At 31.5% G+C, this 16,282-nt stretch overlaps 1 protein-coding gene across 2 annotated transcripts in view; it reads left to right on the top strand.

Annotated features, from left to right (window-relative positions):
* LOC118195585 (protein capicua homolog) overlaps positions 1 to 16,282 on the top strand; it is a 122,311-nt gene that overhangs the window by 34,926 nt on the left and 71,103 nt on the right. For both annotated transcript variants that reach the window (XR_015040464.1, XM_085814210.1), the window contains exons 6-9: positions 30 to 171; positions 779 to 882; positions 2,404 to 2,692; positions 7,803 to 9,080. Coding sequence is in view for 1 of the 2 variants with exons in the window: in XM_085814210.1 (XP_085670336.1) it covers positions 30 to 171; positions 779 to 882; positions 2,404 to 2,692; positions 7,803 to 9,080 (1,813 nt within the window). In the remaining variant the exon portion in view is untranslated. The remainder of the gene's footprint in view (positions 1 to 29; positions 172 to 778; positions 883 to 2,403; positions 2,693 to 7,802; positions 9,081 to 16,282) is intronic.

Below are 16,282 nucleotides of genomic sequence, written 5' to 3'. Positions count from 1 at the left end.
ATTAATTAAAGGTTTATTACTTTTGACAGGTAAAAGAGGCTCATTTTAAAGCATATCCCAATTGGAAATGGTGTAGCCGGGATAGAAAAAAATCCAGTACCAGCTCTGCACCTCGAGACAATCAGAAGCCGTCTGGGACTGATGAATCTATGATCCCATCTCTGCCATTAGGTAATTTCCATAAATACATTGAATTTTATTCCAAAAGTTAGGAATTTGAAAGCCTATAGTACTTACCTTGTAGGTCTTACTAGGTATAGTTAAACATGTCTTCATGAATAAACAAAATGTTATTTTAAGATAGTGTAATATCTCTGTCTCTTGTGTATTTATAGGTTTTGATTTAATGTTAATAGGATCAGCATTTACTTGTAGGAAGTTGTATTCTTGTGTTTATCAATAAATTTAAATTGTGATTATTATGAGATAAAAATCTACTATTAAGTATTTTCTAAATTAGAAGCAGTGGACTGAAATTAGATACTAATTTATGCGCATTGGAAGTGAATGTGCAGTTTAATTCAGTCATAGTTTTAGATTAAGTAGCAGTATGCTTGAAATCAGTAAAAGTGAGCCTCCTTTTTATTATTCTTATTTTACTGTTTTCTAAATGGGAAATTGTTGACACATTATTTTTATAAATTATAAATGCTCTTTATGAAAATTTCTTTTTATACTGTATATGGAAGAGTTTCTGTTCTGTGGCCCCCCCTTTTTTTAAATTCCCCTTCTTCTGTTTAAGACAATTTGAATAACGTTATTTAATTTTTCTTGACAGCTGATAAAGTTTCCGATGATTTGTTACTAAACTTTAATGTTTCTGCTGCTGCAAAAAAAGACAATGAGACTACTATAAAATCATCTAAAAATTCTATTTTTGAAGTAAGTCCAATATAAGAAATAATTACTTTTCTCTAAAACATTTTCTGTTCTTGTACAAAAAGTACGTTTTAAATAATTATTTTTTAGTTAATATGATTTGAATAGTTACTTTAAAGTATTTGGATAATTTTTTTCTAAAGCAAGTATTTTTTAATTATTTAAGTTATTATGAAAATTTTTAAAAATATTTTATGATAAAAGCAAATTTAAATAATAATGGTTTAAAAATTTTATGTAACTTTTTATTGATACTTTTCACATGTTACTAATATGAAAAATATTTTCTAACTGAAATACTATTTCTGTTTGTTCTTAAAATATGTTTTCATTCATATATATTGTGATAAAAACATGTTGAAATCAAAATAACACTCATAAGAAAAGCTTTTATATATTTTTTGGTATTTACACATTTTCCCATTCATCATAAAAGTTGGCAGCAAGCTTACAAAACTTGTGCCATTCATTCAAAGTATAAATAGGAGCTCAATTAAATTTAATATGGCAGCAAATTGTGTTGTTATTATTTTGGATTACAGCAAGACATGGCAAGGCTGTCTGCTTAACAGAAAGGATGCTTTTGTGAAGAATGTTTCAAAGAAAACTGGCTTGCATTAATGTCACGCATGGGAAAGGGTCACAGAAACTCGCATGCAGACAGTTCATTTGCAAAGACTTGAATTCGAGTCAAACTATCAGCATTCAGCAATTCATTGCTTGACCTCTGATGTATCAGTATCAGTCATTTTTGTAAAACCTGCACTTCATAAATTTGCCTAAATAAGAAACTGTGTCATACAGTTCCTCAGTGTTTTCTTGTGTCTTGTGCCTACAGACTTTTAATGTTTTAAATATATGCACCAGTATCAGAATTTACAAAATTATATTGATGATTAATGAACAGACGCTAATTCGTTATTGACACTAATTTGTACTATATGTCAAAAGTGTTCACTTGAAATAACTGGTTTTTCTAAATTAATACTATAATATTTACAAAATAAGATGAACTTTTTTGCATTCGCTTATATTTTACTGTGGCTGCCAACATAAAAGAATTTACTTTTAGAAATATTCAAATTTAGCAAATCTTTAGTATGTAATCCAGATCATCAAATCATATATAAAAAAATATTTGAATTCTAAAATATCTGAAAGAGCTCTTTTATCATCCAATGTAAGTTTTGATATTTCAAATTAACAGTAATTTCCTTTAACTTATTGTAATAGTTACTACTTTAAAATATATAAGCTTAATATATGCAGAATGAAAAATAAATTTTGAAGTTTATGATGTCCCTCTGCATTTCATCTGTAAAATAAGATTTTAAAATGTTTTAAATTTTTTTTTAAAATTATATAGTGATATTACTTTTTATTTGATTACTCTGATGTAAATGCTGCAGTTAAATTCTTAAAATGTTCATCATTTTTGTTTGTTGTTGTATCTGAAATTTAATTCATATACATTTTTAAATATTATGTTTGGAGATTAATTGGCATTATGCAAACAAATTTTAGAAACGGCCACGATCAAGATCTCTTTCTCAGTTGCCTGATCCCTGGCATACGAGCTTGCTAACAAATTCCTCTGAAGAAAATTCTGATAAAGTTATAAATGGTGCTAAAAGTGTAAAAATCAATGGAATGTCTCACAGTGATGCTGAAAATGTTAATTCTTTGAATTCTAATGAGAAACCAAAGAAAAAGCGTTCTAATTCATCAAAAAACACTTCTAATGACAAAGCACAAGATTCAGATACAAGTGATGATGAACGGATGGTGATTTGCGAGGATGATACTAATTCAGGTTAGTTTTTCTTCTTTTGGAAAATCATTTTTATGATAAGGTTTATTAATTTAATTAGAATCTTTAAATGTGTGTAATTGGTGTGTTAATGTGAGGGGATTATTTTCATTTATTTCTCCTCATAATGCAGTTAAATACTTGGTTTAAGATAATGCTGTATTAAAAGTTATGTTTATGTAAGTGAATATCTCTTGTTATATTTGGTAGTTACGTTATGTGCAAATTGTCATTTTTGAATTTTTCTTCACGTGTAAACATTTATCTTGTCTATTAAATATATATTATATCTTTATTAAAGATGTATAACTATAAAGTTCAGTAGTGAAGTGTGGGTGTATTGAAAGTGAAGGTGTATTAAACTTTTCGAAAAGTGTACTTTTTCATTAAAGCCATTTTGCAGTTTTGAGCCCCATAGTGGTGCATTTTGGTTTATTTCTTTCTTCACACTTTTAGCTCAGTTTTAGACAAAACATAATACTCAGGAACAGCAACATTTTTGGAGGATTATGTTGTAAAAGCACAGGGAACATCTGTGCTTTTACAACATAATCCTCTAAAAATCAGCTCTGTGTAGGGGGAGGGAGAACAGAGATGTATTATGTTTTTATTTTCTTTGTACAAAATAAAGGAAGTATTATATGCACAGAAAATATTGGATATCATATTTCAATGGAAATATTCATTTTGACTACTATTTTTTGCATGACGTGTGTTTACATGGACTGAATAAAAGACTTTTTTTTTTTCCAAAATGGATTCAAAATATTTTTTTTCATGATGTCTGTACATACATACACACATATGTATTTCATGTAATTCAAAAAAAGTTATCTGTAGAATGGGAAATTTTGGATATGGGGCTGTATAGAATATCTAGGTGTATATAACGGCTAGTTGTGCACTTCCTTTTTTAATTGAAATCAGCAGTACTGAAAGTATAATACTGCCTAACATGCAACATGATGAAGATTTGGCTGTATAAATATGCAAATTTCAGGTAACACATAGTGGAAAAAGTCATGCAGATGATATAAGATGCAAGTTGATCACGTGATTATAGTGCAAGATAAAAGTGAAGGAAATTGTGAATGAACCAACACTCTGCTGCTTAGGGAATCCAGAATTTCAAGAAGTTTAACATGCTTAGACAATGACATAATAGGTTGTTTCAGCAACTGGATGATTTTACGAGGTATGACATTGTAAGCTTACATATGGTTGGTAGGTCTTACTGTCATATCACTGCTGAAACTCACGTAGATCATCCGCTGTACATAAATTTTGGTCTAGAGGGATCAATGAAGGAAATGTAAATAATTGCTAAAGATCAGGTTCATCTGGACATACTACAGAGTGCACAGTTTGATGCATGCCAAGATAAGCGGTGGTGAATGGAATGTGGTGGGAGCTTTGGATGTTCCAATATCTGGGAGAACAGTTTCCCCAACATTTGCCTGAAAGCAGCCTGCATGCAAGCCACCCTTGTGCAGACTGCCATTAATGCCAAATCATCGACACGACTGCGAGGTGTCGTCAGTAAGACATTTGGACATCTCAGTAGCATTGCGTCTTGGTTTGCTTGATGATATTTGGCGATTAAGAATCTGATGGCATTGGGGAGATAGAGCCAGTCCGACTGCTATTGCTGAATGAATTTTATGATAACTGGGATGTGATTTAATGCCGTTTATCTGCACTGCCCCAGCCATTAACGGAAGGCGAACTTTGGAGGAGGGTTCAGAGCATATGGGCAGCATACCATCTCTCAGAACGCAATCCCCACACTAATCGAATCTGTAACCTTGTAGGGTTGCAACTTTCATTGCTGAAACAGATGGTCATAAATCTTACTGATTCCTTATATATTTCAGGCACTGTATAAATTTATTCTTTCTATAAATAGCATCACTTATTTACATATGCATGCTCTATTCTGTGTATTAATTGCCATCTACCCAATCTTTCATAGTGTTGCTTTTTCCAATTCAATTAGTGTATATATCTAAGTCTCTGTGATTTATGTATGTAACTAAACATTTTAATTAATCATAATAAATTGCCTAATACTTGCACAAAAGCTGTGAATATAATATATACACACACACGCTCCCACATCCCTGACCTTTATTTTCGGAATTATTGGTTGTAGTCTTATACTTCTAATTACAGAAGTGCTTTAAATGATGAAAATATTTTTTTGACAATGTCAAATTTAAGAAAAATTAATTTTGGACAAATAATAAAATTTAACTTTTATTGCGATCTCTCAGTTCCTGTACTTATATTTGGAAAAGTTTTATAGTCCTTATGAAAAAATAAAATTATGCGATTTTTGTCTCCTGATGCCAAAAATTGAGTGGGATGTTTAATTTCAAAATTTGCAATATTTGATGTCATTTTCAACTTGCTTTGAGGGATTTGCTAAGTTGAAATTATTCGAAGAAATAAGTTTAAATGAAGTGCAGCAAAAAATATGTTTAATTTAATATGACATATGAGAAAGTCATGTGGTGTCCACATCAGATTTTTCTTTTTGTGTATAAGGTTTTGTCAGTTTCCTCAATTTTTAACATTAGGATGAGATAACAAGGAATTAACACATACCTTTCTTAACATTATTCCAACCAGCCTTTGTGTTCCAGCTTACCAGCCTTGAAGCAAGTTTTCATTTGCTAATCAATAGATGCCTTATTTCCTCATTTATTTTTGCTTCTTTCATTTTAGTTCCAGGTTCTGAAATTTAAAAATCATTCATGTAATTTTTCCCTTTATGCCAGCCTAATGCAAGAACCAACCCATCAAAATGACCAAAGACAAACTGACATTCAGTTGACTGTTTGGGCAAGTTGGTCGTAAATTCACCTTCTCATTATTTATGGATGATATGAGGTGGCTGTGACAACTATAAGAATATGCGAGAATCAGGTTACGGGGAAATAGAAAGAAGAGTACCATATTAGATATTTGAATGTTATTTTGTATTCTTATTGGAATTAAAAAAATAATAATACTGTGATAGTTAACTAGTTTATCCATGACTACTTTTCATTTATTATGCTGTTATTGTAACCGTGTCCATCGGAAATTAAACTATTTGCATAATGTTCTCCTGTCAATTTTCAGACCATAAAAATAGAGGGGAGGGGAGGGAAATTCAAGGAGTAACAGTGTTAATTCCTGATACCATAAATAATCACATGGCAGTGATTAAAGAAATGCATGATCCAACAGAACATTGTGTTCTTATACCTCTTCCTTCTTGACAAGAGTGAAAATATACTCAAACAATAAAAGTGGCAAGTATGGCTTTAATAGAAAAGTACTCCCAGACTGTTATTAATATTATTAGATGATTAGATATTTGTATTATTTGAACAAACTCACTTTTATACATATCTCCTTTATTCTTATTTGTGTAACAGTAAGGGATTTAACTTCATTGGGTAATTGCAAGGGGTGATTACTTTCACATAAGTTGTTATTGAACTTCAGTTTTTAAGATGCCCTATTTTCCCTATGTAGATAACTCCAAACACAACATATATGCTTAAAAATCAATGGCATCTTGAAATATCAATCCCTCTCCTAAACTCTTACATGTTGACCTCTATCTGGAGACATATTTATAGAGGGAGTTTGTCTTATAATAAAAGAAATGCAGTATACATGCTGCCTTTTCAGTTAGGTATAAATAAGTTGTTTGTGTGCTCAGTGATTGAATATTTTTTGTGTTATGGAAAAGCTAAAATGTACTAAATTATGTGTAGTTAAATATTTTGTGAGATAAGTCTTCTTACCTGGAAAAAGAGAAATTTTATTTGTGAATAGTTATTAAAAATTTCTGAGGTGCAGACTATATTGTACTAAGTCAAAAAATTGTTGGCTAACTTAGACACATAAGGGAATAGCTTTATTGCAGTTTTTGATCAGAATCCAACTTGGTATAGTCAGAATTAGAGCAGAACTTCGAACAAAAGGAATTTCCGTGTAGATATATAGTGATACTGGGAAAGAGAATAGTGTTGGTTAGATTTTAAATTAACCATTAAGTTTATATATACAAATGCCAAAATGCACTTAAAGGTATATCAAAAATACTATGTGATGTAATTTAAAGTTCTAGTAAACTCATTCTGCACTTAAACCTCATCTCTTTGCACAATATGATTGCTGCCACTCTGCAGTTCTTTATATACCAAAATTACTTCTGCTTTTGGAAGACTTTAGAGAATACAGTTTCGTATTTGAAAATATAGTATATTCAAACTTCATATTTTTATTCTTTTGCCATTATCTCATGATTTCGAAAATAAAGTCACTAATAATTTTTAAACTTTTTAAAATCATGCAGTTTACTAAAATTTGATAATACAAATAATTTGTTTAATCTGAAAAAAACGTTCTCAGTGTTAAAAAGAATTCTTAATGTTATGAAATTTGTATTTAGTTAGATAGTTTTAGTAGAATTATAATTAAAATATTTGTATTTCCTTGTGCAATGTGCATTTAAAGAGAAAAGCTATGCCGGAAAATTAGAAATACAGGAGCATGTGCATTTAACATTGAGTAGAAGTTTATCTTGGTAATTTATATTTAAATTGAATACTGTGTTAGCTGTAATCGTAGTTTCATCCTTTTATTGCTTTCCAGAAATCTTGAGAAGCAGAAAATGCTAGAACAATCTCGTGCGGCCGGTTAAAAACTATTTAAAGCCGTACAGAGACATCTCAGCTCAGTTGTTTAGTTAGCTGCTGTTGTTATTGTTGCGAATTTGTGGTGAGATTGGATTAGCTTTCTCTTTAAATGTGTTGTGAATTGCATTCTATTCAACTTATTTGCGTTCTCCTGATTATTACTGCCTGATATTGTGAACACATGAACGAATATCTCTGAGAAAAATTCCAAAGTTTTGTTATATGTCTTGTGATAAGAATAAATTTTTGACTTGTGCATTCAATCTATTATGAAGCCGTATGCAAGCAACATTACTTTTAACTTGGAGGTGATGGGTCAACTATCTTGATACAGAGCTTTTAGGTAATTATTCTCTTAGATCATCAATGATTTGTTTTAGAAAATTTATTAAAAGTACTTTATTTTCTTTTTATAGCAAATGAAAAGTCATTATCAATTGAAGATCCTCCCATTGATTTAAAATGCAAGGAAAAAGTTACAGAAAGTGACACCGAAAGTCAATCAGATGACGAATCTCTTATAGAAAACAAAGCATTTCCCCAGCAGAGGTTCTCTCCTGTTATGAAACTTGGACCTTCAGCTGAAGTTACCCACCGTCCTAAACCAATAAAAGCACATCCTTGCTCTAATTCTCAAGTTCCATTTCCCATTGGAACAAATAACAGTAGCAATAACCATGCCTCAAGCAGTTCGGGAAGTGTACCGTTTTTAAGGCCATTACCTACAGGATCTAATTTCCAACCCACCGGTGCTGTATTTAAAGATGTACATTCTCCCAAAGTTCATAGTTCAGATGCATTTACCATATTTCCTGTTGAAAGCCAGAAGCCTTCAATAATTGTAACGTCAGAGCAAGGAGTGAATGACAGAATATCAGCATCTCCAGATATGCCTGTTTTGGTGTCAAAAACATCATCACAGGAGGAAGGTGGCCTACAATCTCAATCTATACTCAATCAGAAGTCAAGTACATTTGATCAGTTATTGGTTTCAACAGCATCAAGAGATTCTCCAAAACCACGCATTCAAAAAACAGTGCAAAAGTTGTCTAGAGGAAGTACTTTACCTCCACCACTTTCAATACCTTCTATTAATTTCAGTCATTCACCATCACCAGTTACATCTGCTGTCCATACAAATTACTCAAAAAACGTGTCATTGCAAACTCCAACTGTGAATAGGCAGCTGCAAACTTTGCAAGTTCCCACTTCTTCTGTTCCTGTTCAGAATGATAAATCCAAGTTGCAAATATCACCGATATCTGCTTCATTAATTCAAACATCTCAAGGATTTCTTGTGTCTAACGGGGCCTTAGGTGCAACTCACTACAGTATGGCAATTTTGAGTCCGCCCATTTCAAAAAACTCAGCTCCTTCTCCTCGTGCATCTCCTGCTCTTACTTCCCCTGAATATTTGACTGCAACTTTAAAAAATGTAGTTATTCCTGCTAGTAAGCAAAATGGTTTGCCAAGTATGCCACAAACACCATCTACACCAGGATCTCAGTTAACGCCAACTACAGTTCTGGCAAACTTAGTTCTTAAAACTAGTACCCAGATGCCTTCACAAGGTTTACTGTCGAGTCCAACATCTCCTGGGCAGTTTCATCTGTCTCCACAATTGATTTCAAGATCAGGTGGTCAAGTGCAATATTTGTTTCCTTCTCTGACACTACAATCATCTAATGTAAAAGGTGGGCATATATATTCATATGTATATATTGAACTAAATTGTTTTAAATTTTTTTTACGGTAAAAGTGATTCCATGTGTCACTAAATATTGTAAGAAGAGTGGCACAATCTTGCTCACTCAAACTCTCCTAATTATGTAGGACCTCAGAGTGAATATCTTAGTAATGTTTGAGTGTTATTTTTTTGGGGGGGAAGGAAATGGAAAAAGATGAAAAATTCCAAAAAATAAGCAACAACATGAAAAAATACGAATAATACAAAAATTTCATTAATCTTTTTAGAGTTCTTTATTTAGTTTTATTTTATTATACTTGAGAGTTTTAATTTAAATTAAGACTCTCGAGCATAATAAAATAGATTTTTACAAATTTATTTACAATTAATTTATGATATTCATCTTAAAGATATGTTATTGCACACATTGAATAAATGATAGTTTATGTACCAATTATATGTCTATTACATATTTTGTTTTAATACTTTATGTGAGAAATAAATATCACATAAGCATTAAAAGAAAGAGAGACAAAGGAATGCAAAAATCCTTTACTAATATTTATTTGCTTTATATAATATGTACATGGGAGGAGTAGATATAGCATTTCAAAGACATAAAATATCGTACTCTTGCCAGAAAATCATCCAACTAGCACATGCATTTATTTTGGTTAATTTTGAGTATTGCCAAGTGTGTATAATTCAGATAACTGTAAATTATCCTCAAGAAAAATAATCTAAAATATTATGGCTTTTAAGTTGGAACATTAACTGTTATGTAGCTATATGAAAATGTACTTTAGTATTATTTCATGTTTGTTACTAGTACATAATGGGTTGCATGGTAAGTTCTGGTTGCTAAGGGGATGAATGTTTATTTTGTTTAAAAACCAAATGTCAATCTCTGTTATTAAATAATGAAGAATTGGTATGAATGTATATTCCTGTCATTGTGGAAAAACAGTGGCACCAAGACACCAGATTTTGCACACGAGTAATCCTTCATCCAAACGTGTGCACTTCTCAGCCCGAACTTTGAATTTAAAATTTTTTTTTCATTATTTAATTTTTTGCATTAATTTAGGAAACTCGGCGCTTTTAAAAGCAAACAATGGCAACACTTATCAAAATAAAACATTTTTATCTCCAGTGTGTCAAACTGTTGCCATTCAGCAAAATGTAAGGTATTTATTTTTCACTTTTTCCAGGCAGTTTGTTGCCATTGCCTAAAATGTTCTTTTATCTTCCACATATCTCGTACCTCGTTACCATTCATCAGTACGATATTTTCAAATTTAATTTTTCTGTTATCAAATAATAAATTGATTTAAAAGCAATAAACACAATTCTTAAGAGTACTTTTTCTACTTATTGCTATTTTTTTACTCTTAACTTTAAATAAAAATACAGTCAGATCTTATTTATTTTTATAATTATTATTTTAGGCAGCTAGCTGCGTGAGCAACCAGTCATTACAAAAAATGAACTGTGTGTGTATTATTGAAGATCTGCCAGCATTCATGAAAATTTTCTCATCTCTTATCTGTGAAGTAAAGCTGGCCTAATGCTGCTAAAACATCAGGAAGTTTTCCATTCTTTTTTATTTTAGTGATGAAGGCCAGTCATGCAGTAGCACAGTTCAGCTTCTTAGTATAAGATCTAGGGAATGCATTGATTACTAAATTTGCTGGTTTTTAATTTTCAGTCTTTACTTAAGAAAATATTCACCCACAATAAATGAAGTTTATCGAATTAATGAAATTTATTAGACAAATTCTATTTCTTTACCTCTAATAATTTTCAGAATAATTTTTCTTGTTAAACTTTATTTCATTTGAATTGTATTTTTAGCCCAAAGGGCCAATTTGCCCAAAAGGGCTATTAATTTTGTTCTGGCATTTTGCGTTGGTTCACTATAAACAGCAAATCACTTTTTAAATTTTTGCCACCAAATATTAGAGCCCTGTATTATATTTAATGAAATTAAACAACGAAGAATCTTCATAAATGTATATATGTTTCTTGCATTGTGGTAAAACAACGGTACCTAGAGCCTTCAAATTTTGAATAACGTACGTCTTCACTCAAATATGTGCATCTGAAAGCCCCAAATTGGAATTTGTTTTATTATCAATTTCATATTTTGTAAAGCATTTGTGAGTTTTTGATTAACAAACTTGATGATTTCAAAGCAAGCAATGGCAGCACTGTACGGGGAAAAAGTAAACATTTTTATCTCCAGTGTGCAAGACTGTATGTCAGAAATTCTAAAGATACGCTCTTTAAAGTATTTTATGATATTGCTGTTGAATTGAATTTTAGGATTTAAGTGTAAAGAACATTATGTTTAATAAAGGTAACAGACAAAACATTAAAAAAACACCCCTTTGGGCATAACCTTAAAGCTTTAAATTGATATTTTAAAATTTTTATTGCATTGAATCTTATCAAATTTTGATTCTCCAACCTGTAATGATTTTCAAAATAATTTTCTTATTAAACTTTATTTCATCTGAGTTGTATCTTTTCTTATTACATTTTATCAACCATATTAAAAATTTTATACAAAAATTTTATCTGATACATCTGAGTTTCTGTACATTTGATCTGAGTTATATTAATCTAGTGCAACACATGTAAATTTTTATATGAAGATTCATGCAATGTGCAAACAGTTAATATTTGAATTTAATTTTCTTTAATATGTGGTAGATTACTAAGTTTACCCACACAAAAATTGTTACATAATCTACGCAAAAATTATCCACACATTTGGAATGCTATATCTACTGATTATTATTTTATTTTATCATGTTTTAATTATTACTAATTTTAATTAATTATTACTTTTATTTTTATCATATTAAAAGTACTTTAATAAGCAAAAACTTTCTTTTACTACTCGGAATTTTCTCAGTATAAAAGTTTTAAGAAAATTAAAAGATGAAATTAGCTAAAGAATATAAAATTTAGAATATCCAATTAAATACTAATATATTTTACATCAGAATTGAATTACAAATAGTTCAATAATCTGAACCTTGCATTATAATGCGAATAAATTCAGTTTGGAGTTCGTTTGAAATGGTGCCACCATGCAGTGCAAAATCCTCCCAGTTTCTTCTGGTTTTTAAGACTTCAAAGTTGGCAACTAAGGCATTTGTACATTGGCATGTTTTCTTCCAATGTATATTTCGCGGAGCCACAGTTTTTAGCAACTTTTTAGCGTGCATACTAAAATTTATCTTCTGATTTCCTTAATTATGCACCACCATGTGTAAAATTTTTGACCACATAGGTCTTTTATCGTTTGTTCTATCTACTTTACTTTAAATTATATATATATATATATATGAAATGTAATTTCTCATACATTATTTGTTTTGTGCAGCCGGGGCAACAGGAATGAGACAAATTTTGGAATATAAAGTGGTAGGTTTATTTTAGCATCCATCTCACAAGCGTTCTCTCTTCGTACCTTGAGCAGAAGCCCTATTTATCCCTATGTGTGCGTCACGAGGCTCATCTAATCAGCGATATTAATTGAAATCACGAGGTGACGCTATCTTCTCATCAGGAGTGTTCTTAAGGACTTTATGTAATATGACAGATTTATGAGTTTGGCGATTTGGCGGGCGCCAACAGGTTAATATATTTTATACTAAAGAAAGGATTTCGCCAAAATTTAGGAACAGGAATGCAATTTAGGTAGAGAATCGCCAACACATTATTAAGCAATATTATTAGAATTTAATTTAATCAATTGATTTAAAAATATCATTACAGATTATCCCCCCCCCCCATCTGAAAAGGCTTGCAGTCGCGGCCGTCTGCTCAAGACAGTCCAGATAGTGAGAGCAGAAAATTTAGTTATTAGGAAATTAAGTGAGTAGGAAAACTGATTGGATTTACCTCAAGGCACACAAAATGTTTACATAAAATATGACATAAAATATTTGAATATAATTAATACAGTATATAAAATATAATAAATGATTAATGAAATTATAATATAGTAACTAAGTGCAGAACAAATAAAGCACTAATAACATATTGCTGGTTAGCTACGCGGCAATAGGAAATAGTAATATAACTGAATTTGTAAGTTTATATCTTAGGGCATGCCATTCACAGTTTGTGTATGAGTCCGTACAATCATTAGAGTTGTCATTCAGGCTCATCTTCAGTCTTTTACTGGTCTTTGGAGATCTCCGGATCATTTAATTAGCTCTAGAATTATGGATCAGCATTGGCACTGAAAACATTTGAGTTTTTATGTCACGATACTAGAGCTCTTATACTCTTGTTGAAAATACACATCTTGCTAGGTTTTTAACATATTTTGTCACTCTATTTTTCTCTTATTAATGATTACAAAACAAAATTTAACTTCGAACATCCATAACAGTTTTTTGTACACGATGCTGCAGAAACATAAAATGAAATTCAGAAGTTTCAACAGCTGAAATTTAACTTTTTCAACTGTTGCTACAATTTATAACACAAACATAGGAAAACATGAGCTCAAGGAAATGTGAGGGTATAGTACTCTACTTGTAGTATAGCCTCAATTGAGTGTTTCCCACACGGAAAGTGCATTGAACCTGAAACTCAAGTTTGAAGGAGCCCAGTAAAAGAAAGGGGCAGACAAACTTTTCAGACACTGAGAGATAAATCAATTATTAAGGGGGACAACAAGATGAAAACTAAAAGAAGGGTTATGGATAGTTTATTGATTTATAAATTTTGATTTATTCATGATGTAATTTAAAGTTCTCGGGTGGATAATAGAACCTTAATTTTGACGTATGGTCAATCTCAGTTGGTTTCTTCGTGTGAAAATTTTCCCTGTCGATTTCATAATTAACTTCAGATAATTTATTCATAATCTGATAAGGGCCTGAATAGGGTGAAGTCAATTTTCTAGTATTTGGGTATTCGAATTCCTCGTAAAGGACAAAATCTCCAGGTTGAAATTTAGATTCTACAAATCTGATGTCATATCTAGTTTTATTCTTTCGGTGGTATTCGATAATTCTTTTCTTTGCTAAAGCCCTTGCTTCATTTAAGGAAGGGTATTTATTTTGATCAATTGGAGATTCAAAAGGGAGGTTACCAAATAGTAAGTATGCTGGGGTGAACTTAGTTACCGTACGAGGGGAGTTGTTATATTCGATAACAACTTGCTCTAGCACTTTAGTCCATGGTACTTTTTTAGAAGAAGAATTTACTTTACATTTTAGTCGACTTACTATTGATTGATTTACTTTTTCTACTTTACCATTTGTCTGGGGATGGTGAGATGAAGTTAAAAGTTGTTTAACATTATGCTTTTTAAGAAATTTTTTGAATCTAGAGGAAGTGAAGGCTGCATTCCTGTCACTCAAAATTTTTTCGGGGACTTGTATTTGAAATATTTGTTTTAGACAATTGGCATAGGTTTCTGAAGTTACACTTTTAGAGGGAAAAGCCCAGACATATCTTGTTGCATGGTCAATAACTATATGTGAATACTTTTTTGTAGAATTATAATAATTAAATCCTCCCACAGTGTCAATAGAGAGACATTCGAAAGGTTTGTCGGTTGGGGGTACGTCTTGCATAAGACCAAATTTTTTCTGTTTTTTCTTTTTATTAAGTTGACAAGTATGACAACGTTTAACAAAATTTCCGATATCTTCGCTAATATGAGGCCAATAATATTGAGGGGTGATTAAGTTAAGCATAATTTGAACTCCCGGGTGACCAAAATTTTCATGGGTTTTATTCAACAATTTTAATCTTAAAGGTTTAGGTACTACAATTTTATAAAAATTCTTTTTCTTAACTTCTTTAATTTTTTACCAATATCTAATTTTTTGCGAAAATATTGCGTTATGTCCTCTTTATGATTGTACTTGTAATTGGCAAAATCACCAAACGTAAAAAGAGGGAGCCACCTGGACAACGGCTCCCAGCGCATTTTCCAAGGTGTGCGCTAAGAAATTGGTGGATTCGAGTTGCTCGCAGCTCGAACGTTCTACGAACGTAAAAAACTCCCTCAGCAACCGCTTTTTCGACTCCTTCGCCTTCTTTGGTCAATGACCTCGTCCCCCCCCTCCGACCACCCCAAGGCTCTTAGCTCATAGCTTGAATACAGTTACCTTACCTTTCCCGGGGCCCGGTCTCCGCGCCTCTCTCCATCAGCTGACTCGTATCCATGGCAACCATTCACGCTGAGCGTTCCGGCTGCCTCTCCTTTTGTATCTGAGAGCAAGCAGTTGACTCGCGACGGGGGGCTCAATGCCTTCCATTGTGTTCAACGCTTGTTCTTTCCTCCTGTGTCCAAACAAGAGGACTCTTAACGAATCTTGATTTTTGCTTAACTGCTTCTTTCACAAACTTTAGCTAATGCTTTCTCTTATCCATTCCAATTTTCTGAACGATGATGTGGAGGTAATTGCATTTAATTGCAAAGGTACTCCGTAATTCAAACGCCTTGGTCCTTGGTCCAAACGTAATTAAAGTGGGGTCGAAAAAATTTTCCTTTAAAATTTGGATTAATTCCACATATTTAGTAATTTTATGGCAGTTTTTGACATATACGCTAAGTGCATTACCTTTTAGATATCGAGCTACATTATTAAGCTTCCATGTTTCATCTTTATCTAAATGAGTTTTGTTAAAGTACTCAAGCCACGAATTTATATCCATATCATTCTGCACGTCAAAGGGAATACTTGTTTCAGGTTCAGCGCTAGCTGCCCTTAATGAACCATCAGGATCAGAGATGTTTTCATTACCCATTATTCTCTTAATAATACTTTCATAAATAAAACTAACTCAAAAATAATAACCTTTAAATTTTCCCAAAACAATATTAAAAACCAAAATACATCCTTTAAATACCAAATTTAAAATACATTTATGCCAAAATAATACTTTTTAAAATTTTCAAAATAAAAACACTATTATTAAATCAGTAATTATAATTCAATAGTAATAATATCATTTACATCGCCAAATTATAATTAAATAGTAATAATATCATTTACATTGCCAAACTTTTTACTAATTGCTTCTGTTTGCCTTATTGTGATGAGAATACGAGTGATGAAATCGACACGAAAATACACATTTTTGTGCACTCTTGATTAGATTTTCGCAAAACACGATCAATCACCACACAAGCACAAAGCTCTCGAGAGCAACACAGAACGGCGTAGA

Source organism: Stegodyphus dumicola, chromosome 3 (genome assembly GCF_044657685.1).
Source record: "Stegodyphus dumicola isolate Sdum_Otavi_A_Nest chromosome 3, ASM4465768v1".
In the NCBI taxonomy this organism is placed as follows: Eukaryota; Metazoa; Arthropoda; class Arachnida; order Araneae; family Eresidae; genus Stegodyphus; species Stegodyphus dumicola.
Note: the sequence above shows the minus strand (reverse complement) of the source record. Positions and strands in the feature narration are given on the sequence as shown.